The sequence below is a fragment of the Felis catus genome, chromosome C1 (assembly GCF_018350175.1).
Source record: "Felis catus isolate Fca126 chromosome C1, F.catus_Fca126_mat1.0, whole genome shotgun sequence".
Lineage (NCBI taxonomy): Eukaryota > Metazoa > Chordata > Mammalia > Carnivora > Felidae > Felis > Felis catus.
The window spans coordinates 194,837,863-194,865,705 of record NC_058375.1 but is presented as its reverse complement, the minus strand read 5'-3'; the positions used below and the strand labels follow the sequence as shown (position 1 = coordinate 194,865,705).

Genomic DNA, 27,843 nt, shown 5'->3' with positions numbered 1-27,843 from the left:
AAATAGAAATTAAAACCACAATGAGCTCTCACTACAACCCAACAAAATGGCTAAAATGAAGACTGAGCATCAAGTGCTAATGAGGCACGAGAGTACTAGAACGTTTATACACCACTGGTGGGAATGGAAATTGATACAACCACTTTGGAAAACTGGTAGTATCTCTTAAAGCAAAACATACACATATTCTATGACCTAGCATAGCATTTCTACCTACAGAAATACAGATATGTGTACTCACAAAGACACACGCAAAAATGTTCACTGCAGCACTATTTGTAATAGCTTCAATTCAGATATCACACAAATGTCGGTCAATAAGAAATCAATTGTTGCGTAGACACTAAATGAAATATTACCGACGAATGAAGAACAAACTATGGTTATACACAATTATATTGGTAAATCTTATGAAATAGTAGTGAATAACAAAAGTCAGGCATTAAAAAGTACTTATCATATTTCATTGGAATAGGGTTCAGAAATAGGCAAAGATGATTTGTGGTATAGGATAGTGAGCATAAGATGTTCAACTGATTGAGCCATCCAGGTGCCCGTGGCCTTTTAATATTAGAGAATATTTATGCATTTTATTATTGCAGTGTCTTGATGTTATCACTTCATCTCACTGCAGAGCCTCTGATACACCCTGTTAACAAAGTACTCGGACACACTTGGAACGGAAAATAGAAATAGGGAGTATTTTTACACCCAGGAATACAGTGGACTTGGAGTTAATGTAGGGTTTCAATCCTTTCTCACGGCTTTCATGGAGCTGTGATATTATAGGAGAAGCCCAAGGAAACTGGGAGCAGGACCATCATTATTGACTGCAGATTTGCTCTTTTGAGGGCTACAGCCACACTTCTAGTTGACCACAGGCATAATGTTTAATCCGCATTGATTAACACAAAAAAAGCTGGGAATCTTAGGAGGGGGATGTTTCTTATTCATTCTTCATGTAGAAAGAGTTCAATTAGTATGAATCCTGTTTCCTTTTTGCCCCTTTACTCATCCTGTTCTAGGGCACAGGGGAAGACCAATCTAAGGGGTAAATTGATAAAGATACACTGCCAAGATCAACCCAGTTCTTTCCTTCTTTCTCGAAGAGTTGCCAACATAGTAGGACTTCTTTCCTCCATACTGTGAGTTTTTAGGGTGGTCCTGTGCCAAGCTTAATCCTTATACCCAAAATATGATAGCAAATAACGTGGGACTTTGTTTATGAGTTAGGTATTACAAGAAAAGATCAAAGTAGCTTGAGAAGTTGAGGGACAGATTACCTAATATCAATATCACTGGGGAGGAGGGCCAGAGGTTTGATTAAGCCAGCATCAAGGAATATTTAAAGGAATGTAACTCTATTATTTTTAAATATCTATACTACATAACGGGGCTATCCATGATTCATTTGAATTCCTGTCTCTGCCTTTAAAACACCTATTTTAATAGCAAGATGGGACTGGCTTTCATTTCGCATATTAGTACATAAACCAGACCAGAGCCAACATCCAGGAATTGGGATGACATTTTCCATGTGAATCCTTTGGATTCCTTACACTTGGCAAAATGACAGGCAAGATTTATATTCTTGTTCGTTGTATGACAGGAGTTCTCACCGCTCCTTGAAAAGCATCTTCTTTAATAGTTTAAATGTCTGCTCTGAAATTTTGTTTGCTATTAACATATATCACGTATCGGGGCAAAATTTTCTAAATGAGACTAAACATTTTAGCTGCTGCACAAATTCCAAATTTTAGGCAATTTTAAATTAATGAGGATTTACTATATTTTCCAAAGCCTGTGCAATGACAAGTTTCCTAAATTTAGGTTTTGAAAACATACATTACAGAATATTAGAGGATGATATGAACAAGCATAACTTTTGTATTCATTCAATTTTATTTCCTTTGCCATGTTTACTTATCCCAAGGCACAGAACAAAGGGCTGCAATTACCTTCTGAATGACTCAGGAGCATATGCCACCACAGTAACACACAGCTTAATGGCCTCACTTATAGAGAAGGTCAGGTCTTCATTTCCATAGCAGAAATCTGAGGGGACAGAAGGTTAAGGCACAAAATCAAAGTGCATTTTGCCAGGGATAAAGAAGAGATTCCCACTCTCAACATTCCAGTTATATTTTGTAACCATTTCTTCGCCAGACTTTAATCCTAAACCGTGAACATTCTTAATTTCTACATCTAAATGGACTGAAAACTCTGTTTCCTACTTTTGAAGAATCAGATGATAAATAAAAGTGCCTTTTGGGGGGCAGTTTTTTAAAAAAACAATCTTCCCTATTAGAAGCTATCAAGGGCATGTAGATGTGTAAGGTAAGACAGGAGCCTTTCTCTTTGATTTACCTCTAGTTCTATACATTCCTTGATAATAAAGACCATTTTAGAGAGTTGCTCACCTAGAATTGCCCGGAAAACCTAATTTCCTGAAAACAGCAGAACTACAGAAGGGCAGTATGAGGTATTAGTTTAATACAATTTTCATGGTAGAGAATTCCTTACTCTTTAGGATTTTCAAGAAATTTAGGAAAAAAAGGAGAAAGGAAATGTACTCATTCAGTTTATACCACTTTTCCATTTATTTTTGCTGTTTTGATTTAGGTTAAAATATTCAGTATGGAATTATTAAAAAAAAATTACAAAGAGACAAAGAAGATCAGGGTAAATTCTGTTTTTACCTAACGACTTAAGAGGCTTCTCAGCTTTGACCAGCTCTAAGATGTCTAATATGTCAGTGGTCTCGCCCTCCAGGGACTGCAGCAGGTCGAACAGGCACTGAGCTGACACACCTTTGCTGGGCCCATTATTGGCCACATCCTGAATAAAGAAAGGCAATTTTAATTTATTGATTCCCACCTCAGCACTAACATGGTGTGATCAGGAATTCAAATTTCAATAACATTATCACTGATAGCAATTACATCGATCTTGTATTTAGCTCACACAATCCTGCATCCAAAAATACTACCATATGATTTTGGAGTAGAATCCCTGACTTTCAAGGATTCTATTAAATGTTAATCTGGTACAAAAGAGATATTTGTGGAAACTCCTAAAAATAGAGCAGTATGTAAACTCCCAGAATCACTCATGTAAATGTTTCCTCTGGTCTGTGTTGGAAGGACTCGGCATTCCCAAAGGAACTTTCCATAACATATTAGTTGAACACTTCAAATACATTCGGGGAAACAGATGCTAATTTTCACAACTCTGGGCATTTTGCAGGTCTTGTTTGATAATATAATTCCAAAATGGAGATATCTGCCATCTCAAATCTATTTAAAATGGTTTTGATTCATCCATTAAAACAACAAATCCCTATTAAATTATTACTATGTGCCATGCACAATTCTGTATACCAAGGTTATAACAAAATAAAACCAAAAAAGACCTACAAGCAAGACAACTAAAACAAACCAAAAGCAAACAGAAAAACAGGTGAAGGTCTTGCTTTAGCGGAGCTTAAATTCTATTTTGGGGTATGGTAGAGAAATGTAGTAGTGAAACAAATACGTGTATGATATGCAATACAGCATGAGTGTTCTGAAGAAAAAGAAAAATAAAGCAGGGTAAGTACTAGACAGTGATAGGAATGAGAATCAGGAACTCTTCCTTTTGCCACATTCTATTTTCTATCTTTTTATTAATTAAGTATAAAACTGGAGAGTTGGTCTATTTATATCTTACAGGCTGAGACGAGTGTTGAAGAAAAATGAAGAGAAATAATATGTGATATTCCTATCACATTGGTTGAAGAATGAGAGCTGAGACACTGATTATACAAATGGACAATATAAATGAGTAGCCCATATATAAAAATAGAACACTGATCAAGAACCCGTAGTAACCTACTCAGGAAACCAACCCACTGGCCACAGTAACTAGCCAGGGAAGCTAGCCTGCTACAAGTCAGGTTACTAGGAAGTCAGCCTACTAGCTCTAGTGGAAACCAAACAATAACCCCTTTAACCATTGGCTCCCCAAAAGGCCAGGACTTGATTACAATTGACAGCTTCCCTAATCCTTGTCCCTTCTTCCAACTAGACCAGTCAGAGAAAGCCAAATATGTACCCCTAACCAATTGCATAGGATGTGCCCCCTCATCCCCTGCCTTCTAGTTAGCCTGCTTACAGCTCCCCCACACCCATGGCCTCCAGTCAGGGCATATCTGAAGTCTTCCCTTTTCTCCACCATAAAATCTCTTACTCCTCTGTCTGCCTTTGAGTCTTTGCCAAGACACAAGTCACAGTGGCTAACTCCATTGCCGTAGCAAATTCTGAATAAAGAGCCTTTGCTTATTTTCATTTGGTCTACATTTATTTCCAGAGAGTCACTTACCGGAAACTCCAGGAGAGGGGCCACACTAGCAAACAGCTGGAGCACAAATGGCTTCCGGTGTAGAATGTAGAACTGGTGGCAGGCAAATTCGATGGCTTGACGCAGCTGGGGATTGCTTTCATAGTCAGAGTATACCTGTGGGAAAAATGGCATATATTCAGAAAATGCCTTAACAGCATATCAGAGTTGTGTTTACTTTTAAAACTCATAGCCACGGGATGCGTGGAGGAAAATGGCTAAATTTAATAAACTGGTTGATGGGAGTAAAACAGTATAATCTCTCTTCAGAGAAATTTGGTGATACACATGAATACACTTTTTCCCAGGGAGTTTGTGACCAGGAATTTATTTCAAGAAAGGAACTGGGAAAACGCACAAAGATACAAGAATTCCTGTTGCAAATTTGCATATAATAGTGGAAAATTGGAAACTGCTTAAATTATTCATAAATTGGGATAGATTAAATAGATTATAGTATATGCATGTAACAGAATATTATGCAGTTATTTAGAAAGATGCTATAGCATAAAATGTAGCTATGTGAAAAAATGCCCATGATATTTTTAGTGTTATGTGAGAAAAGTAGGTAACAAACTTGAATATACGGTATGATCCATATGTTTTTTTTTTTTTAAAGTAGGATAGAGTGCCAAGATTTTCAAGAAGTATAAACAATGGTTATCTAGGAAGGAGGATTATAAGTGATCTTTATTTTCTTCTTTAAACTTTATTTTCTGAATGTTATAATGAGCATTTGCTTTTGGTAATCAGTAAGAAAAGTTATATAAATAGAGAAAATTCCAACTTTTTAAAAATAGGAGAGGTCTGATACTAAAAGAAAACTTCTTGCCCCTATAGGTTGAACAAATTCTACTTTGCACAAGCATGTATTACTTTTATAATTTTTATTGAAATTTCCATAGTAGAGAATTAGGGTGAGCCCCTAGGGTTTGTTTGAACTTCATCCAGTACTCCTAAACCTAGCCAGATACACATTAGACAGGAGTACATGGAAACAATTTCTGCTGAATTCACCTCCTCCAATCTCAGCATAGTAAGTTTAATAGCAACAGAAATCTCTATTCAGATAGAGATCAGAGAATCTCTCAGGAGAAACATCAGCTGAATACTTGCTGTACATTTGAATAAAAAGAGCAGCAATTCCCAAATTTCTAGGGCACTAGAACCACCTGGAGGTCTTGTAAAAACCCAGGTTAATGGGTCCTGACGCCACTGTTTCTGATTAAATAGAGGGTGGGATCCAAGAATTTGTCTAACACATTCCCAGTTGATGTTGTTGCTCTGGTCTAGAGACCACACTTTGAGAAGCACTCACAGAGTGGCTAGAAGAAATGGGAAAGCAAATTCCAGGTCTGGGAGATCTGAGGATAGAATGGATATCTTAGGATATTGTGACCTTTTGGAAATTTCTGGGGAGATTTCATTTGGTGCCTTCTGCTGCCACAAAAGAAGATAATTCTATCATTAAAAAGGTTTAGCACAGATCTTGTTGACCTGCTATCTGGGAAGTTAATTATGTGTTAGAAGAGTAGAGCCATGGCACCTGCAGCATGGTGGGCAGAATCCACTGGTAGCCACTGAGAGAGAAAAGGTGATTGAAGTGCACAGCACTATTGATGACGGTGGCAGCGTACTGCCTGAGCAGGGCACTGTCTTCTGGGTGGAGGATCAGAGCCCCATTGAAAACGTTGAGGAAGAGCATGATTTCATCTCCCCAGGGAAACTCGCTTGGCATGCCCAGGAACATCTCCTCCAGGAGCTGGATCCACAAGCTTTTCTGAAGAGTGTCGAGGCCAAACAGTTCCTTCCCAGCTGTGAGAACACGAAACAGCAGAGACAGAATTAGCCCCACACCAATCCTGTCAGCGTGGGAGGGCAATCAAACCGGAGGACGCTGCTGTTTCCCATTTGCTCCAGCTCCGGGACGTGAAGATAAGATGCACTGCTGAAACGCTTCCCAGCACACATGGCTGGCGCTGGTATCACACTCCCTAGTTCTCAAAGGACTTCCATCATCACCTCTTTGATTCAACTCTGTAGGCAACACAGGGCTGGCATTTGCAGCGTGTTGCTACTGAGTAAGCAGTGGCTTTGAGGAAAAAAAAAATAGGTTGTTTCAGAGAGAAAATGGCAGGGTTGGGACTGCGTCTAGATCTTTTAACTCCTGGACAGACTAGAGCTCTTTCTACTATTTGTTCTGGAGCTTCTGGGTGAAGACACTGAACACTGGGATGCTAATTGAAGTGTCTCAAAGGAGTAACATAGTAAGGTTTCTTTTTTTTTTTTTAACGTTTATTTATTTTTGAGACAGAGACAGAGCATGAACGGGGGAGGGGCAGAGAGAGAGGAAGACACAGAATCGGAAGCAGGCTCCAGGCTCTGAGCCATCAGCCCAGAGCCCGACGCGGGGCTCGAACCCACGGACCGCGAGATCGTGACCTGAGCTGAGTCGGACGCTTAACCGACTGAGCCACACAGGTGCCCCAGTAAGGTTTCAAAACAAGTTTCTTTTTGTCTGTCTCGGGCTCCCTCTCAATTCAGGTGTAATTTAGATAGAGTAAAACATGCACAGATCTCAAATGTAGAGCTTAGTGAGTTTTGGCAAAAATACACACCCATGTGACCAACATACCAGTCAATACATAGACCATTTTAATCACCTCATAAAGTTCCCTCAGGCCCCTTTCCAGAAAATCCAGCTCCCCTGTCCCCATCCCAGAAGCAGCCACTGTCCTGATTTCTGTAATTAGTTTTGCCCCTTTCTGAATGGCCTATGAACACCCATTCTTCACTTAGTCAAGTACTTCCTTAACAATACCATACTATTTCCTTCAACTGCTTATGATTAGCTTAGAGGATGGGTCTCAAAGTTTGATCCCTGGAATAACAGCATCAACATCACCTGGGAACTTGTTAAAATTCAAGTTCCCGGGCTCCATTCCAGAACTACCGAATCAGAAGCGTGGGAGGGTGGAGCCCAGCAATCTGTGTTTTGTGAAGTCCTCCAGGTGATCCTGATGCACTCAAGGCTGAGAAACAACGGCTTAGAAAACTGTCTGCTGGTTAAGAGGCTTTCCAGCTGAGGACAAATCCAGGGCTTGGGAAGCCCAAGGGAGGAAATGCTTTCCTCCTGATACCTTGTGGATCACTGAAGAGTGAAAATTCAGCGTCAATAGCACTTCGGGGGAATGAGGGTAGTCGGAGGAGGTCTTCCTGGAGCATGGAGACGTGAGACTGCTTGTGGGCTGTGGGGATCTTCTGGGTCAGGGAGATGAGAAACAAAACCCGCCCAACTTCCTCCAGCTTCCGAGTGAACACCTGGCAGCAAACAAAGGCAGGAGTAGAGGAAAAGTAGAATTAGCAACTCTGAAATTAAAAGGAGTGAAGAAATTGAAATAAAATATTTAATAGCAAACGGGGCTGATAAAAAATTAAGGGGAGTGGTGAATTGAGAGAGAAATGTTTTTTTTTTCTTTACCACATAGAAAGAGAAAACAATGCTTGATTGACTCTCACTTCCTGTCTCCGTCTGCTCCACAGAAGGAAGTGTTTCTTACGGGGTTTGCAGGCTGGGGGAGCACAATGCAAGCATTGTCAGGAATAGTTCGATATTAAATAGAGCCCATTTGTTTGGATGGCATAATATGGAAGATCTTTTACAACAGGAGCCAGTCAGTTCCAAGTGCCTCTACCATTTCCACTGATGCCTTAAGCTGTTTCTTGTCAGTTCTGGGTTTTTCTCTTAAAAAAAAGACTGAAATGGGATCCAGGAGAAACCTATCTTGGGACAAAGCTGATGGGACTAGATGGCATGGACATAATTCTCTTGGATCCTTCTCTTTGTTCCTTATCTATTGATGATCGGTGAGCAGAGGGTGTGGTCCATAAGCTGTCGGAGGCTGCTAAGGAAATTCCCATGCCAGAATCATAAGCCTGCATATCACTCTCTCCCTGCAGAACTCAGGAAGAAATCTTAAGATTCCAACTTAGAGTGTACATAGAGCAAGAACCTCATTTTGTGCTATTTTTAAAAACATGTTCTTAAACATAAAGAGGGATACACTAGCAAAGTGCTATTATTGATTATGATTTTAATTCTTTTGTGGCTAAAATCAAGGGCTGGGATAATTTGGGGAAAGTCATTCTAGAAATGATATATACTTAAGATCTTGCAGTTTTGGAGCTGCCATCTGACCTCGCACTCCCTCGGTTTCGGAGGTGCACCCAGTCTGACCCCAGACACAGCCCAGGAAAGGAAGTGCCTGCTGTCTGAAAGCACCTGACAGAGCAGCTACAAAGCTAGACTCCAGGAGGGACTTACGGCCTCTAGAGCCTGCGAGAAAGCGGCAAGCTCAGGGGAGCTCAACAGGCCAGTGTCAGACAGCCCACTATGATCTTGCATTTGTGCCTGGAATAAAATCAAGAGCAGGATGACTGAGGATAGAGCTCTAACAGTCCCAGCAGAGAAAAAAATAACCTTGCGTTTTTTCGGAAGGAAGATGGCGGCGTAGGAGGACGTTGGGCTCAGTGCATCCTGCTGACCACTTAGATTCCACTCACACCTGCCTAAATAACCCAGAAAACCGCCAGAAGACTAGCAGAATGGACTCTCCAGAGCCAAGCGTAGACGAGAGGCCCACGGAAGAGGGTAGGAAGGGTGGAGAGGCATTGCATGCTACACGGACTGGTGGGAGGGAGCCGGGGCAGCGGAGGGGCAGCCAGCCCGCCCTATAAGGCAGAGCCCCCAAGTCTGGCTTGCAAAAGTGGAGGGGCCAGGCGGAGTGTGTTCTGATAGCCAGCAGGACTTAACATCTGGAATGTTATAAGTCAACAGCTCTGCTCTGAGAGTGGGAGGGCTAGAGGACAACGGGAGGGAGAGGTGTTGAGCCCCGGAAGACAGAGCTCAGCTCGGCGGGGAACAAAGGCGCTGGCCAGTGCCATCTCCCTCTCCCATCCCCCAGGCAAAATCCCAAAGGGACCAGTTCCCATCACGGAACTTGCTTGCACCACGCAAACACCCAATGCTGTGCTTCTGTGGATCCATTCCTCCAATGGGTCTGCCTCCCTCCCGGTGCCACAGGGCCCCTCCCGAAGTGGACCACCGAAAGCAAAGTGAGCTGAGTCTGCCCCTCCCGCCCCTGTGCACCTTGTGGATCCACCCTGGCTAATACGCCAGATCCCATCGAAGCAGCACCACAAGCCTGGTGGTGTGCAAGTAGCTCAGACAGGGGCCACACCACTCAACAGTGAGTCCTGCCTCTGGGAGAGGGGAAGATAAGGTGCACACCAGTCTGACTGTGGCCCCAGCAGTGGGCTGGGGGCAGACATTAGGTCTGACTGTGGCCCCGCCCACCAATGCCAGTTACTATAGACAGCACAGAGGAAGAGCCCTGCAGTTCCGCGCCACTCCAGGGACTATCCAAAATGATGAAATGGAAGAATTCTCCTCAAAAGAAACTCCAGGAAGTAGCGACAGCTAATGAACTAAACAAAAACGATTTAAGCAATGTAACAGAAAATGAATTTAAAATAATAGTCATGAAATTAATCTCTGGGCTTGAAAAAAGTATAGAGGACAGCAGAGAATCTATTGCTACAGAGATCAAGGGACTAAGAAACAGTCATGAGGAGCTAAAAAATGCTATAAATGAGGTGCAAAATAAAATGGAGGCGACCACAGCTCAGATTGAAGAGGCAGAGGAGAAAATAGGCGAATTAGAAGATAAAATTATGGAAAAAGAGGAAGCTGAGAAAAAGAGAGATAAAAAAATCCAGGAGTATGAGGGGAGAATTAGAGAACTAAGTGACACAATTAAACGCAAAAATATACGCATAATTGGTATTCCAGAGGAAGAAGAGAGAGGAAAGGTGCTGAAGGTGTACTTGAAGAAATCATAGCTGAGAACTTCCCTGATCTGGGGAAGGAAAAAGGCATTGAAATCCAAGAGGCACAGAGAACTCCCTTCAGAGGTAACTTGAATCGATCTTCTGCACGACATATCATAGTGAAGCTGGCAAAATACAAGGTTAAAGAGAAAATTCTGAAAGCAGCTAGGTATAAACATGCTCTAACATATAAAGGGAGAATGATAAGACCAGTGACAGATCTCTCTACTGAAACTTGGCAAGCCAGAAAGGAATGGCAGGAAATCTTCAATGTGAGGAACAGAAAAAATATGCAGCCGAGAATCCTTTATCCAGCAAGTCTGTCATTTAGAAGAGAAGGAGAGATCAAGGTCTTCCAAAACAAACAAACACTGAAGGAATTCATCACCACTAAACCTGCCCTACAAGAGATCCTAAGGGGGATTCTGTGAGTGAAATGTTGCAAGGACCACAAAGTACCAGAGACATCACTACAAGCAGGAAAACTACAGACATCACAATGACTCTAAACACATATCTTTCTATAATAACACTGAATGTAAATGGAGCAAATGCTCCAACCAAAAGACACAGGGTATCAGAATGGATAAAAAAACAAGACCCATCTATTTTCTGTCTACAAGAGACTCATTTTAGACCTGAGGACACCTTCAGATTAAGAGTGAGGGGATGGAGAACTATCTATCATGCTACTGGAAGTCAAAAGAAAGCTGGAGTGGCCATACATATGTCAGACAAACTAAACTTTAAATTAAAGGCTGTAACAAGAAATGAAGAAGGGCATTATATAATAACTACAGGGTCTATCCATCAGGAAGAGCTAACAATTATAAATGTCTATGTGCTGAATACGGAAGCCCCCAATAATTAATTATAAATAATTGTCATAAAACAATCAAAACATAAGCAACCTTATTGATAAGAATAAGGCAATTTCAGGGGACTTTAATACTCCACTTACAACAATGGATAAATCATCTAGACACAGGATCAATAAAGAAACAAGGGCCCTGAATGATACATTGGATCAGATGGACTTGACAGATATAGTCAGAACTCTGCATCCCAAAGCAATAGAATATATTCTCTTCTCAAGTGCACATGGAACATTCTCCAAGATAGATCACATACTGGGTCACAAAACAGCCCTTCATAAGTATACAAGAATTGAGATCATACCATGCATACTTTCGGACAACAATGCTACGCAGCTTGAAATCAACAACAGGAAAAAGTCTGGAAAACTTCCAAAACCATGGAGGTTAAAGAACCCCCTACTAATGGGGCGCCTGGGTGGCGCAGTTGGTTAAGCGTCCGACTTCAGCCAGGTCACGATCTCGCGGTCCGTGAGTTCGAGCCCCGCGTCAGGCTCTGGGCTGATGGCTCAGAGCCTGGAGCCTGTTTCCGACTCTGTGTCTTCCTCTCTCTCTGCCCCTCCCCCGTTCATGCTCTGTCTCTCTCTGTCCCAAAAATAAATAAACGTTGAAAAAAAAAAAAGAACCCTCTACTAAAGAATGAATGGGTCAACCAGGCAATTAGAGAAGAAATTAAGAAATATATGGAAACAAATGAAAATGAAAATACACCAATCCAAAGGCTTTGGGATGCAGCGAAGGCAGTCCTGAGAGGAAAATACATTGCAATCCAGGCCTATCTCAAGAAACAAGAAAAATCTTGTTTTACAAATCTAACAGCACACCTAAAGGAAATAGAAGCAGAACAGCAAAGACACCCCAAACCCTGCAGAAGAAGAGAAATAATAAAGATCAGAGCAGAAATAAACAATATAGAATCTAAAAAAACTGTAGAGCAGATCAATGAAACCAAGAGTTGGTTTTTTGAAAATATAAACAAAATTGATAAACCTCTAGCCAGGCTTCTCAAAAAGAAAAGGGAGATGACCCAAAGAGATAAATTCATGAATTAAAATGGAATTAGTACAACCAATCCCTCAGAAATACAAGCAATTATCAGGGAATACTATGAAAAATTATATGTCAACAAACTGGACAACCTGGAAGACATGGACAAATTCCTAAGCACCTACACACTTCCAAAACTCAAACAGGAAGAAATAGAAAACTTGAACAAACCCATAACCAGTGAAGAGATTGAATCAGTTCTCAAAAATCTCCCAACAAATAAGAGTCCAGGACCAGATGGCTTCCCTGGGGAATTCTACCAGACATTTAAAGCAGAGATAATACCTATCCTTCTCAAGCTGTTCCAAAAAATAGAAAGGGAAGGAAAACTTCCAGACTCATTCTATGAAGCCAGCATTACTTTGATTCCTAAACCAGACAGAGACCCAGCAAAAAAAGAGAACTACAGGCCAATATCCCTGATGAATATGGATGTAAAAATGCTCAACAAGATACTAGCAAATCGAATTCAACAGCATATAAAAAGAATTATTCACCATGATCAAGTGGGATTCATTCCTGGGCTGCAGGGCTGCTTCAACATTCGCAAATCAATCAATGTGATACATCACATTAATAAAAGAAAAGTTAAGAACCATATGATCCTGTCAATTGATGCAGAAAAAGCATTTGACAAAATTCAGCATCCTTTCTTAATAAAAACCCTCGAGAAAGTCGGGACAGAAGGACCATACTTAAACATCATAAAAGCCATTTATGAAAAGCCCACAGCTAATATCATCCTCAATGGGGAAAAACTGAGAGGTTTCTCCCTGAGATCAGGAACACGACAGGGATGTCCACTCTCACCGCTGTTGTTTAATATAGTGTTGGAAGTTCTAGCATCAGCAGTCAGACAACAAAAGGAAATCAAAGGCATCAAAATTGGCAAAGATGAAGTTAAGCTTTCACTTTTTGCAGATGACATAATATTATACATAGAAAATCTGATAGACTCCACCAAAAGTCTGCTAGAACTGATACACGAATTCAGCAAAGTCGCAGCATACAAAATCAATGTACAGAAATCAGTTGCATTCTTATAAGAATAAGAATAAGAATAAGAATAAGAATAAGAATAAGAATAAGAATAAGAATAAAAATGCTTCTAATAATGAAGCAACAGAAAGACAAAGAAACTGATTGCATTCACAATTGCACCAAGAAGCATAAAATACCTAGGAATAAACCTAACCAAAGATGTAAAAGATCTGTATGCTGACGACTATAGAAAGATTATGAAGGAAATTGAAGAAGATATAAAGAAATGGAAAAACATTCTGTGCTCATGGATTGGAAGAATAAATATTGTCAAAGTGTCAACACTACCCAAAGCTATCTACACATTCAATGCAATCCCAATCAAAATTGCACCAGCATTCTTCTAGAAGCTAGAACAAGCAATCATAAAATTTGTATGGAACCACAAAAGGCCCCAAATAGCCAAAGTAATTTTGAAGAAGAAGACCAAAGCAGGAAGCATCACAATCCCAGACTTTAGCCTCTACTACAAAGCTGTCATCATCAAGACAGCATGGTATTGGCACAAAAACAGACACATAGACCAATGGCATAGAATAGAAACCCCAGAACTAGACCCACAAAAGTATGGCCAACTCATCTTTGACAAAGCAGGAAAGAACATCCAATGGAAAAAAGACAGTCTGTCTCTTTAACAAATGGTGCTGGGAGAACTGGACAGCAACATGCAGAAGGATGAAACTAGACCACTTTCTTACACCATTCACAAAAATAAACTCAAAATGCATAAAGGACCTGAATGTGAGACAGGAAATCATCAAAACCCTAGAGGAGAAAGCAGGAAAAAACCTCTCTGACATCAGCCGCAGCACTAACTTGACACATCCCCAAAGGCAAGGGAATTAAAAGCAAAAATGAACTTGGGACCTCATCAAGATAAAAAGCTTCTGCACTGCAAAGGAAACAATCAACAAAACTAAAAGACAAGCAACGGAATGGGAAAAGATATTTGCAAATGACATATCAGACAAAGGACTAGTATCCAAAATCTATAAAGAGCTCACCAAACTCCACACTCGAAAAACAAATAATCCAGTGAAGAAATGGGCAGAAAACATGAATAGACACTTCTCTAAAAAAGACACCCGGATGGCCAACAGGCACATGAAAAGATGCTCAACGTCGCTCCTCAAAACCACCCTGAGACACCACCTCATGCCAGTCAGAGTGGCTAAAATGAACAAATCAGGAGACTATAGATGCTGGAGAGGATGTGGAGAAAAGGGAACCCTCTTGCACTGTTGGTGGTAATGCAAACTGGTCCAGCTGCTCTGGAAAACAGTGTGGAGGTTCCTCAAAAAATTAAAAATAGACCTACCCTATGACCCAGTAATAGCACTGCTAGGAATTGACCCAAGGGATACAGGAGTACTGATGCATAGGGGCACTTGTACCCCGATGTTTATAGCAGCACTCTCAACAATAGCCAAATTGTGGAAAAAGACTAAGTGTCCATCAACTGATGAATGGATAAAGAAATTGTGGTTTATATACACAATGGAGTACTACATGGCAATGAGAAAGAATGAAATATGGCCCTTTGTAGCAACATGGATGGAACTGGAGAGTGTTATGCTAAGTGAAATAAGCCATACAGAGAAAGACAGATACCATATGTTTTCACTCTTATGTGGATCCTGAGAAACTTAACAGAAACCCATGGGGGAGGGGAAGGAAAAAAAAAAGAGGTTAGAGTGGGAGAGAGCCAAAGCATAAGAGACTCTTAAAAACTGAGAACAAACTGAGGGTTGATGGGGGGTAGGAGGGAGGGGAGGGTGGGTGATGGGTATTGAGGAGGGCACCTTTTGGGATGAACACTGGGTGTTGTATGGAAACCAATTTGACAGTAAATTTCATATTAAAATAAAAAAAAAAAGATCTTGCAGTTTTACCCAACACCTCACATTTTGTAACACATTCACAATTCAGGTAGTTAATACTAACTCATATATGTGTGTGTGTGTGTGTATGTGTATTTTTTTATTTTTTATTTATTTTTTATTTTTAAGTAATCTCTACACGTGATGTGGGGCTTGAACTCACAAACCCCAAGATCAAGAGTTGCATGCTCCAGTAAGCCAGCCAGATGCCCCAATGCTAACTGTATTTTTAATTATTTAATAGGTCTAACTCTGTACCATTCTCATTCATTTCATGAAGGTATTTTTGAACAGTCTGATGCCAAATTGATCTTGATATGTGCAAAAAACCTGAAATGATAAATTATCCTGAAATTCTGGTTTAGACATTTTATTACAAATAAGTGAATGTAACATATAGACGGTATTAAAATTGTATCATTATTAGAATTGTGGACTGTAGCAATATTTTGCATGCAAACTAGTGAATTTCCTTATTCTGGTCTTCAATCTTAAATATAAGTACAACTGCTTGATTACATTTCCTCCTGTTTTAAGGGAAGTTAGGTCTAAGGTCAGATACCTAAGGTCAGATGACTGGTCAGTGGCAGAGCTATGACTGTGTCCAAATCTGTATACCTTAGTTCAGTGCTCTTCTCAAGCATAATACATTTGTCCCTTTTATTTTATTTTTTCCCAGCTAGTGTAAACATCTCGGGCAAACTTCTAATAGCTACATTATGTGTGCTTCCAATCCTGTTTTACAAAACTGTGAAAAGAAAACTTGGAAACTAGTAGGTAAATAAATTAGATTTCTAGTGGTAGGGCACCTGGGTGGCTCAGCCGGTTAAGCATCTGACTGTGGCTTAGGTCATTATTTTGCGGTTCATGAGTTCGAGCTCCACATCGGGCTCTATGCTGACAGCTCAGAGCCTGGAGCCTGCTTCAGATTCTGTGTCTCCCTCTCTCTCTCTGCCCCTCCTCTGCTCATGTTCTGTCTGTCTGTCTCTCTCTCAAAAATAAATAAACCTTAAAAAAAAATAAAAGAAGAAGATTTGTAATGTTTATACCCAACAATTTGTTATAGTATTAATCCAACTGAGTGTTCCTTAATACCTCTCCATTATAATCCCATTTATGAAAACTAACACAGTATTTTGGGGAATTATTGATCAAGGGCCTATCTATCAACTCTCTCTAGAGAGGATTGCATCGGAATCATAGAATCTCAGGGTTGGCAACAAACACATTTACTGATCATCTATCCCAATGACTTGACAAAACCATATAATTAAACAGAGATGGTCAGGCACCTGTTTCTGAATGAGCTCCTGTCCTTTCTCTGGATGCATATGTACAAGATTCAGCTGTGGAGATACTGACCTCCGAAAAGGATAAATATCCCGAACATAGGTCTGTGGCAGGATTACACAAAGAGAAAACAAGAGTTCAAATGATTAAAACTTTACTGTCATTTCCTCTTTACCCAAAGGTCAAAGAAAGCTATGTATTTGCTAATGGTTTAATCACTTTATGCTTCCCAATTCTATAAAATCCCAGGGAAGATAAACCCCCCTCCTCAGGAACGTGTCAAACCATTTAGGCTTAGCACCCTTTCCAAACACAAGGGTGCTGCATCAGGAGCAGAGGAGCCAAAGGCAATTTAATAAATAACATTCTGGAGGATGGTCACTGTAAAGTGATGTCAATGATCTTCTTGAGGAGCCCTTTTGGTCATTAGGTCAGGTTATCACAGTCATCTTAACATAATAGAAAGAGGAACAACAATGACTTTAGCATTCCAAATAGACCATAGTTATTATATGGGCAACTTAATTTTTCATCAAGAGGTGATAGTAATGAGTAACATAGTGCTCTACTTGCCTTATATCCTTTAATTATTGCAACCTGTAGTAGATAATATCATCATCATCTTCATTTTACAGACAAGGAAAATGAAAGGTAACAAAGTACCATGACTAGTCCAAAGCTATGCTGACAGTAAGGTGGTGTCACCTAAGTGACCATATTCCTAACCTCTAAACAACGATACCTCCCTGAGTGAGAGGGACATTCAGGAAAGGCATGACAAGTTCCTGACATAACTCAGCATGAGTGCCATTACTGCATGGTCTCACCTTATTGTAGTGGATAAGATTCCACCGTTTATCCATGAGAAAATAATGTGTTGACTGAGATTCTGGGATATTAAAAAACTCCAGACACTCCTAGAACAATAACAACAAATATAAATAAATGTTAACCCGGAACATATTATGTGCCAGGTAGTAAGCTGAAAGATACAAATATCCTAAAAACAAGGTAACGGCTTACAAGGATTATTATATCTAATATACTTTTTATATGTATATATATGGATACACATTGGATTTGGATATACAGTTCTGAAGAATGATACAATAAAGACTAGCCATGTAATATAAACCATCTGCCCTCCATGCGCTAAAAGACATACAATTAAAAATTCAGATGGAGTAGTGAACTGTGGAGGCATACTGGCATCTACTGGTCTCAATGTCAGGAAGAAAGCATGTTTAGTGACACCATTAAACATAATAGAAACTACAATTCATTGAGCAATTATTATATAGTGTATTCTAAGTTGAATGCTTTCCATGTAGACAACTTGTATGACTTCACTAGTGTGCCAGTACTGGTGAAAAAGAATCCGAGCCCAGAGAGGTCCTGTTTGATGTAGGACCTGTTGGTTCTAGTGGAATCAGGCTTTGGACTTACTCTGCCCTCATGCTACTCTGTCATTCAGTGTGAGTTGGAAAACGGAGTGGTTGCTGAAGTTTGCTCCATTAGGCCTTAGAAATTCTCTGGAGATGTCTGGGTGAGGCCTGAGGAGGTTTAATGACCCTTTGTACTGAAATAAGATATACAGGTTTGGTACAACTGAATTTTTCAGAGGTCTTTTCTGCTTATGTCTGGGTCTGGAGCTGTGTTCCAGGAAATCAGATTACCAAAAGTTTGGAATCCAGGTAAGTTGGGAATGGCTATAGTAGTTTATTTATTACCTTATCTTAAAAACTTTACAGGCATGTGTAACCATGGATTGCCTTTTTTTGGAGGAGCACAATCTCCATAATCATTAAAACTACTTTCTTGACCCACCTGATTTATTCTAAGATATGTGTTTTCTGCTTCTCCACTAATTTCTGTCAGTGCAAGTCAGACTGGATCTATGCAACTAGATGCCACAGAAAGGGTCTCTGGCAGGATCATCAGCCTGAGAGCTGGCAAACCCAGGGCACCTCCAGCACTACCCCAAGTGATGCCAGGAAGCTTCTAAGCAGGAAGAGACAGCATTCCAAGGGGAGTTAGGAGGACACACTAGAGCTTTGGGCTGCTGCTTTAGCTGAGAGAGAACCTGCATGCATTTGCACCTCAATGCAGAGCAAAAATGTCAGTGTGGGGGAAAATTATGCAAGAAAATAGGGGAAGTACACAATAGTGGAACAGATTCTACAAGAGATAAATAAATGCATATATTCATTTGAAGACAGAAAAATGTCACTTAATTCTAAACTGGGTGGTCAGTAGCCATAGTTGTAGACATTGTGCATTAAAAATCACTTCTGTCGGGGTGCCTGGGTGGCTCAGTTGGTTGAGCATCCAACTTCGATAGGTCATGATCCCGCAGTTCATGGGTTCCAACCCCACGTTGGGCTCTGTGTTGACAGCTCAGACCCTGGAGCCTGCTTGGGATTCTGTGTCTCCCTCTCTCTCTGCCTTTCCCCGCCTTCCCTGCCCCCCACCCTACCCCTGCTCACACTCTGTCTCTTTCTCAAAAAAAAAAAAATAAATAAATAAACATTAGAAAAAAATCATTTCTGTCCAAAGCCATCCCTACCTTTAGCAGGGCTTCAAACTGAGTGTCCTCATGGACTGGTAACTGGGTTGGGATATCACACTCATTCTGTCCATGAACTACCAAGGTTTTGGTACCTATAGAAGGCAAACACAATAATAAACTGAACTCTGCTATAAGAAAGTTTATATTTAAGGCATAAAATATTAAAATATTATCAATAGGCTGATGTTTTTCTTGTTATGATTGTTACTATTAGTGAGTGCTTAAGGTAAATTATCCACTGAACAAATATCACTCCTTTATTTATAGTTAAATATATGTTTTAAATATATTTATTTATCAGGGGCACCTGGGTGGCTCAGTCAGTTACGTGTCCAATTCTTGATTTCAGCTCAGGTCATAATCTCACGTTTTGTGGGATCGAGCCCCACATGGGGCTCTGCCCTTGAAGCACACAGCCTGCTTGGGATTCTCTCTCTCCCTCTTTCTCTGCCCCACCCTGCTTGTGCTCTGTCTCTCTCTCTCTCAAAATAAATAAGCATGAAAAAAATTTAAACAATATTTACTTATTAAATAACAATAGCTACCATTTATGGAATTCCTATAACTTTGCATGTATTTTATATGCAAAATTATATTTAAATCTCACAGCAACTCTATGGTATGGGTATTATTAATTTCATTCTACAAATAAGAAAACAAAGAAAATAGATTCTTACAAGTAGGAACGTATAAGTAACAAAGACACATTTATTTAGTAGAAGAGTTAGCATTCAAACCTTAAGCATTGCAACAATATATCCCTTATTTTAAATGAGATGATCTTGCAATAATGGTTGAAAAAATATAAACAAGAGATATGAGCAAAACCATGACAAGTTTCCAAAATGTAGTTTAAATTTACATTTTCTCAATTCTACTTGGCTCTGAGTTAATACTTATTCTACTTCATTCATTCATTATAAGTCTTTGCAAACATTATGATATACCTTGACTTTTATTTTTATTTTCTTAATGAATGTTGGCATTTATTTATTTATTTTATAAGTTTATTTATTTAAGCAATCTCTACACCTGACGTGGGGCTCAAGCTCATGACCACTGAGATTAAGAGCTACATGCTTTACCTACTGAGCCATCCAGGCGCCCCAATACCTTGATTTTTAATGAGCTGTTTTTCAGTATATGAATGACAATATGAGTTTCTTTGCTATAATAAAAACTGATCACTTTGTTGGATAACAAGCATTATGGAATGCTTGCTGTGAGTCAGTTACAGCAGCACGTGTTTTACCTACCTAGACTCATTGATTACTCGTGATTGTGAACGATGAATCACATCCTTATTTTACACACGAGTAAAGACAGCCTGAAAAGGTGATGCACTTTTTCCTAGCTAATATTAATTGTACAAATAATAAATGGCAGCAACATGACTTTCATGGCCTGCCATACCCTGTGTTCTTATCTCGATATAATTTTGTCTTTCTCTTAATTTTAATACACGTATCATCTCATATTTCCTTAGTCACTGCACCAGGATAAAGACTTGGCAGAATTCGTATCTTGAACAAAAACCAGCTATCCGAAGCGAAAAGGAACCGCAGCTAGAGTTTACATCACACTTCATGTTCTTTTGTTCTTCTCCTTCTTCCTGCTTGTCCCTTTTCCAATTTTTCATAAAGCCACCTCTCATACCGTTTACAAAGATCTGGGGTCCATGCCATGCAAACAATATTATTCCCCTTGCAGTGCCAAACATTCATTCAAAAAGGCTCTCTGTGCAACTGGCCCTCTGCGATAGACTTAAATAAATCTTCAACCTTGGCAGCCCTTCAAGGGCTGATTCACGTGGATCTTAGTTCTGATGTCTCCCCTTTCATCTGGCAATTGCAGACTTTTAAAGGGTCTATTGTATTTCTTCAGATCGTATTAAACAAAAATTCTTTGATGCACTCAACACCGGGGTCAGGACTCTGAAAATTTTCTCATGAATGAGAGAGACGGTTGGTCTTTGAAAGGGTTATTTATACTCTTAAAAAAAAGTTATATCACCCAAAGCAGTAGCAGATTACCTGGCATGGAAGCAGTCACCAGGAGCTTTACCTCACACTGCTCCTTCTTCATGGTCTGCTTCAGATCCTTGAAGAAGAGGCCCTCCACGTAGCCCACCACCTCCCACAGGAAAGTCAGAGTGGCTGAAATGGCATCCATCCCCCACTCGCAGGGGGTCCGCACAAAGTACATGATTAATCCCACCTAAGAGAACAGGAAGAGGTCACAAAGCCACAGTAATCCTGAGCAAACATTCTCATTCCCTTGGCTTTTCTTTCCTTAATTAAATGTTCTTTTGTGCCTTCATATTCTCTGCTCAACAGGTCCTCTAATACTTTCAATGGGCATAAGCAAGAGACGGTATAACTGGAAAACCAACCAGAACAGGTTGCCATATATTTTTGTGTATCGCTAAGATGGTGATTTCTCAAGAGGAAAGCAGAAGATTGTTTTTCCAGGCTTCAAGTCCCTCGGTAGCTCAAGTACTGAGGCCACCCCAAATTAATCTCTACATGATGTTTGCCCAAACAGTATTTGCAGCTTGGATTATATCTAACAGTCTGAACCAATGAACACTCTGCTTGGCTAAATGGTGAACTTAAGAGTTTTTTGTTCTTGTCACCTAAAATCTCGAAAAGCTCTGTGTCCTTTGGTGCATGTTTAAATTTACACTTAAAATGTTTCATCATGGGGCGCCTGGGTGGCGCAGTCGGTTAAGCGTCCGACTTCAGCCAGGTCACGATCTCGCGGTCTGTGAGTTCAAGCCCCGCGTCAGGCTCTGGGCTGATGGCTCAGAGCCTGGAGCCTGTTTCCGATTCTGTGTCTCCCTCTCTCTCTGCCCCTCCCCTGTTCATGCTCTGTCTCTCTCTGTCCCAAAAATAAATAAACGTTGAAAAAAAAATTAAAAAAAAAAATAAATAAAATGTTTCATCATAAGGTAATTTTTTTGTTGTTAATAGGAGTAGAATATGCTAAACACTCTATACATTGAAATAAAGGGAGGATTGACTATATTGGAATATGTATTTCCACAAATTTGATGAAAGAAGTTTTAACAACCCTATTTAACAGTGCACAAAAAAATCATAAAGAAATTATGTGAAATTTTTTCCCCACTGTGGCTTTTTCTATTGTTTCTTGAAAAATTTCTTAATCTTAGAAAACTTTCTCGTTATTTTGAAAGAATCAGCCTATGGTGTCACTAACCTAAAATTGCTTTGACGGTTCTGTAGGCTAAACACCCGAATGAGGGCCAAACCTCATCTTTAGTGGAAATCTACCAAAGACAGGAAAAAGACAGGAAGTCCTATGGGTTTAAAGTGCCTTGATCCATCAGAAATGAGGCTTCTCTAAAACTCATGAAGCATATTCGATTCTTTCTCTTATGTATCTGTCAATGCAGTCTGGTGGTATTGGGGATGGTCAGGGTGAGCCTGCAGTGGAACAGTGGTTGAGAGGGCAGACATACTGAAGAAGTGTTAGTGCATATTTGTAAATTGAAGATTTGGAGATTTATTCCCTTAAAACTATCTGGGCACCAAATCCCTTTGAAAGTTTTCACATCCCCTGCTCCCAAATGTGCTCAAACCCCAGGGTGAAGATCAATGGGTCAAAGTTAAGCAGTGAAATGTCTCTAACAAAGTCTGGAAGAGATGGGTCAGTGGTCCCAACATCCCCACTATACACATCCTTAATAGTCATTAGAGAAAAGAGATATATAATAAGGGTAATAGTTTAAAAATGACTCTGCCCTTCACTGTTTTGCTGTTCTAAGTATAAGACCTATTCTATAGTCCACTCAAGGCATCCATGTGCTTGGGATTTGGGGAAAGATTAGGGTTTAGAGAGAAATGCAAAAACAAGAATTTATATTCAAGTACAATAGGATTATACAGCAAAGCCAAAGTGTTGCCAGGCCTATTCTTTATTAACTGACCTAGTCAGTTACCTAGCTGGGAGCACCTTTGTGGGCCAATAAGGTTTATTTTCAGTTGACAGAAGAGAGTATGGCAAAAACAGAAATGAATGTCCATCTTCTTATCCCAGTGTTAAAAGACAATGGAGAGCAATGGTCCTGGTAAGTATCCCCCCTACTCAGTGACCCAAGGGAATGGGCAGACACCTGAAGGGGCTTTTGCTTCCAGTCTTTGGGTCTCTAGCAAAGGTTCAATTCAGGGCCTTTCGATAGCACCCAGATGCCACATGATAGGTCACATACTTAAACTGAGGAAGGCCCTGACATTTGACTTTAATAACCTACCTTTGGTTTTTGCGTGGTGTAGACAGGACCAAGAAGTAGCATAAAGTTTGGCTGGAAAGCTTTCTGGACAGAATTGCCACAGACTGATGTCACCGAGCATACTGCACCAGTCAGCGGCTTTCCTAAGCTGGAGCCATCTGGGACATGCAACTAGAACTTAGAGGTGTGTATAGCACCAGCAGGAGCCGAGGTGAGGTTGTCTCTCAGCAGGCACCACGTGGAGCCCACAGGACCCAAGTCATAGCAACCATGGGCATTGGTTTCCACTAGCCAGGCATCTAGCAACCAGCCAGATAAAGAACGCTGTCTCACAAAGGGAGGAGCCGGAGCAAATGTTGAATAATAGATAGAATGCTGAACGAACGTAGGAGTGCTGAGAATACTCACTCCGATTTTGTCCTTCCATCTTGTTTGTGTTCATGCAGTAATTTTCCTTGGGGCTACATGTTCCAGGTCCCTTGGAGGTTAATGTATGCCCTGACCAGAATGCAGGAAAGCTTGTTCTGAGCTTCCTTCTGGTGCACAGATGGTACCACTTTAGATAACTACCTGTTCACTTCACCTCATTGCCCTTGCTCTCTATAAAAGCTCTAGATGATGGTGTGGACTTCATGGAAAATAGCTGCATAGCACTTGGATTGGTGTCTGTTCCATCTCCCCCCCACCCCCCCACCGCCGTCAGTAAGTTACCCTGAATAAATTCTGTGTGAACAAAATGGAGTGGCTTGCTTCATTTTTCCATATCAAAGGGCCTCAGTCTGGAGGATACTGTCCCTCCTCCACCTTCCAACAACAAAGGTCTTTTTTCTTTCCAACTCCACATACTGTTTACAGACGAAAGAAGTTGGAAAAAAAATAGGATTCCTAGGGGTTTTTTTTAGCCAGGAAAGACCGAATGCTATCCAAAGTTACTATTTATACATTTTTATCAGTCTGAACTTAAAAGTGGATTTGGACACTTATTTATATTCTTTCCCTTGTCACCCGGCTGGTGGGCACTCATGAGGAAAACCAAATCAGTCATAGAAAAGAGAAAGGGCTTACAAATTTTCTCTGCACAGAGGAGCTGTAATGTTAAATTTATCATTTCGCTGCAGATGCATTTGGATTCCGCTTCTATTTCCCTACCTGCTAGAAGACTGACAATAGTGAGGGAGAATGAAGTTCCCCCAATGCAGACATTCACTTGGCTATCTGTCTGTCTGGATTAAGGTGCAGTTTCAAAGAACAGGCATCAGGCTAACCACCCCAAAACTGCAGATTCATTTAGGGTGTAACATCCTAAAGAAACTGGTAAATTCTGGAGGGTTCAGGAAGGAGCTGTCAGGATGGTTTAAAGCAAAGATAGTCACTATGGAAAAATACACTCACAGATACTTTCCATCTAGGGCAACTATTTGCCTCTGTGTGTGTGTGTGTGTGTGTGTGTGTGTGTGTGTGTGTGTGTGTATGTTTTAAAAAGCAAGATAGAAAAAGGGAAAAATAACTAAAATGACATATAAGTTTTCACAACAGAAAACCCCAACTAAGAAGCAACATAAGGAAGTTGTATAGTGCCAAAGGAAGGCAGAGATGAAATGGATGTTTACTGAGTGCCTACTACATGCCAAGCAGAGTGTCAGGAGGAGCTTCCCTATACAAACAGGGGTGAATTTAGCTGACCATGGTTTACCTCCAGTCACATAATTAATGGGGGGGGGTTTATTGAAAAAGTTTCCTATGAATTTTTCCTCATGTTGCTGCTTCCTAATTGGAAATGAACATTTACAACTTACTGGAGGCTGAAACTCACCAAGTAGTTGAATAGGATGTGAGATGTCTGGGCAGGAAAGTCTCCAATATTTAAGAGAAGTTTGCGCAGCATGTACATTAACTCATCCTGAAAGAAGAACAGAATGTCTACATCTCGTTCTGCTACCATGCTGTAGGACATAAATTTAACTTCTTAAAAAGTGGGGGAGGTTCCTGCTTTTCCCTCATGTTGATTTCCATTATGTTCAGCATTTTAATATAGTATATGTGATACTTATTAAACAGTATTTAAGCCAACAGTAACACCTTTGCTTAGGAGCCAATCTGAAATAACTGAGCAGTAGTTAGACAAGTTTCTTTTCTTTCTTTTTTTTTTTTTTAATAAAAAGTTAGACCGTGTCTATAGGTCACAGGCAAATCACAGGAAAGGTATATATTTAGCCAATTCTATTTGCTATGACTTCCAGGTGTGATGCAAATGTCAGGCAGACCTATCTTGAGATACCATTAAATATACATGGTTTCATGGACTTCACAGGTCTGCTTCCTGGGTTTTGAGTCAAAGAGATAAAGTTAGGTCAAGAGGGAATAAATAGAGATGTCTGTAAGTCACCTTACCTTTCAGAAACTAAACTTGATCTTCTATAGAACAAGACCATAACACAGAAATGAACAAATACTTTTAATCATCAGTGTGTTTTGCCATTGCTCAGAAAACTACTTTATTTGTCATAATCTTTTTACACAGGTGGCCTGCTGAATTAGATTGTCTTGATTAATGGATAGTTTCAACATATTCTAATAATCCCACCTGTATCACAGACTACTAAGCGATCAGAATTTAATAAATATATTCATTACTAAGAACACTATACTGAATTTAATCTTTGCTTAAAAGACTGAAAATCTTTCAGTAACTTAGGTTCATCACTACCAGTGCACCAAACACAAATGGAGACATCAGTCGATGGACAAATTTGAAAGAAAACAGCAAGGTTTAGTACTGCTCATCATTACCATTTCCTAAAGAACTTATTTGCTGTGTATCCGAAATTGATGTTCTATGCATAGCACTATGAAATCCATTGTTTGCTTTTAACAGTGTTCACCCACAGTGCTACACAGCTATACTACAAAGAAAGAAGAATTTACTTGTCTATTGCTGATGGTCAGTTTTTCCAGAAAATGTCGAAGAACTGTCGATGGATCTTCAATTAGACAATTCCATAAGACTTGTTGGGCCACAGCACTCACTTCAGAAGAGAGAAGACATTGAGCATTTGTCTTAAATAAAGTATTAGATAAACTATTCAAACAATTTACTAAGATTTTAATTAGTATCTTTTTTTTGCCTTAACAATATTCTGTAAGCACTTTTTCTGTTGAAAGGTACGTATTTGTTCTCATTGTTACTTGTTTCTGAACATTTTCACCTATAAAGAAAAGGTAACGAAAAAGTATAGGGTGGTCTTTAGATTTTAGAATTGCTTTTGTAAAGAATACATTTGTGATTTACAGTGATATATCATTCAGCCTTAAAAGAGAGAAATCTTGCCATTTGTAATAATGAAGATGGACTTTGAGGGCATTATGTTCAATGAAATAATTCAGACAGAAAAAGACAAATACTGTATGATCTCACTTATATGTGGAATCTAAAATAAACCAAACTCATAGATACAGAGACCAGATTGGTGATTCCCAAAAGAGGGGATAGGGTAAATGTTTGAAGGTGGTCAAAAGGTAAAAACTTCTGATTATAAGACAAATAAATCCTGAGGATGTAATATACAGCATGGTGACTAGAGTCAACAATACTGTATTGCTTATTTGGAGGTTGCTAAGAGAGTATATTTTAAAAGTTCTCATTATAAGATAAAAATTGTTACTACGTGTGGTAATGGGTATTACCTAAACTTATTGTGGTAACATTTCATAACATACACATATATCAAAGTATTATATTGTACACCTTAAACTAATACAATGCTATATGACAATTATATCTCAATTTAAAAAGAAAGAGGGATGCCTGGGTGGCTCAGTTGTTTAAGCACCCGACTCCTGATTTCGGCTCAGGTCATGATCTCAGTTTGCAAGATCAAGCCTGGTCTCAGGCTCTGTAATGACAGCATGGAACCTGCTTGAGATTCTCTGTTTCTCCCTCTCTCTCTCTGCCCTTCCTTGCTCTCTCTCTCTCTCTCTCTCCCTCCCTCAAAAATATATTAATAAATCAACATTTAAAAAAATGAATAAAATAAAGACTACATTAGTGAATCTTTGTTTTGGAAATTACCCTAATTTTAGGAGTGATAAATATTTGTCAAATTAAAGTCATATTTTAATATTGGTTGCATGGAGAAATTTCTAAAGTAATTATTCGGCTCTTAGAAAATGTGTTTTGGTTTATAATGCATATGAATTAGAGATGATCTTTTACTGTTCATGTGAGTGCTTTAAATAGTATCTTCTTTAGTGAGATGAAGTAGTTAAGCCAGTGGTAATTAGGTTCCGACTTCTATGAGGATGTCTTAGGAATAAATAATTATTCCTGATGTGAAGAAAGTGCTTCTACTACTTTGGGGAAAACAATCAGGCCAAGACTGCCTGGAAGTGCCCAAGCTAGGAAAGCAGGTGGGTAGAAGTGAGTGGTAGATAAGCACTAGATGATCTTTAGTCTAAATGGGTTAATTAGTTTAGTGTTCTAAACTATAAATATGGAATTCAGCATGAATGTGTCATTCGGTCTATATTTTGAATAAATGATACCATCTTTTTGCATCAGAAACTAACCTTCCAATTAAAAGTATGGGCTATATAAATAAATAATATGAACAAGAGATATGTAAA

General features: G+C 39.7%; 1 protein-coding gene across 4 annotated transcripts in view; it reads right to left on the bottom strand.

The window, feature by feature from the left end:
- Positions 1 to 27,843, bottom strand: part of UNC80 (unc-80 homolog, NALCN channel complex subunit) — a 227,255-nt gene that overhangs the window by 51,603 nt on the left and 147,809 nt on the right. For all 4 annotated transcript variants that reach the window (XM_045034431.1, XM_023259652.2, XM_011285519.4 and 1 more), the window contains 11 exons: positions 26,146 to 26,246; positions 25,034 to 25,120; positions 21,002 to 21,185; positions 18,966 to 19,060; positions 17,227 to 17,316; positions 16,402 to 16,503; positions 7,518 to 7,698; positions 5,924 to 6,192; positions 4,360 to 4,494; positions 2,700 to 2,838; positions 1,959 to 2,055 (listed from right to left, as the gene is read on the bottom strand). In XM_045034431.1, coding sequence (XP_044890366.1) covers positions 1,959 to 2,055; positions 2,700 to 2,838; positions 4,360 to 4,494; positions 5,924 to 6,192; positions 7,518 to 7,698; positions 16,402 to 16,503; positions 17,227 to 17,316; positions 18,966 to 19,060; positions 21,002 to 21,185; positions 25,034 to 25,120; positions 26,146 to 26,246 — 1,480 coding nt within the window. The remainder of the gene's footprint in view (positions 1 to 1,958; positions 2,056 to 2,699; positions 2,839 to 4,359; positions 4,495 to 5,923; positions 6,193 to 7,517; positions 7,699 to 16,401; positions 16,504 to 17,226; positions 17,317 to 18,965; positions 19,061 to 21,001; positions 21,186 to 25,033; positions 25,121 to 26,145; positions 26,247 to 27,843) is intronic.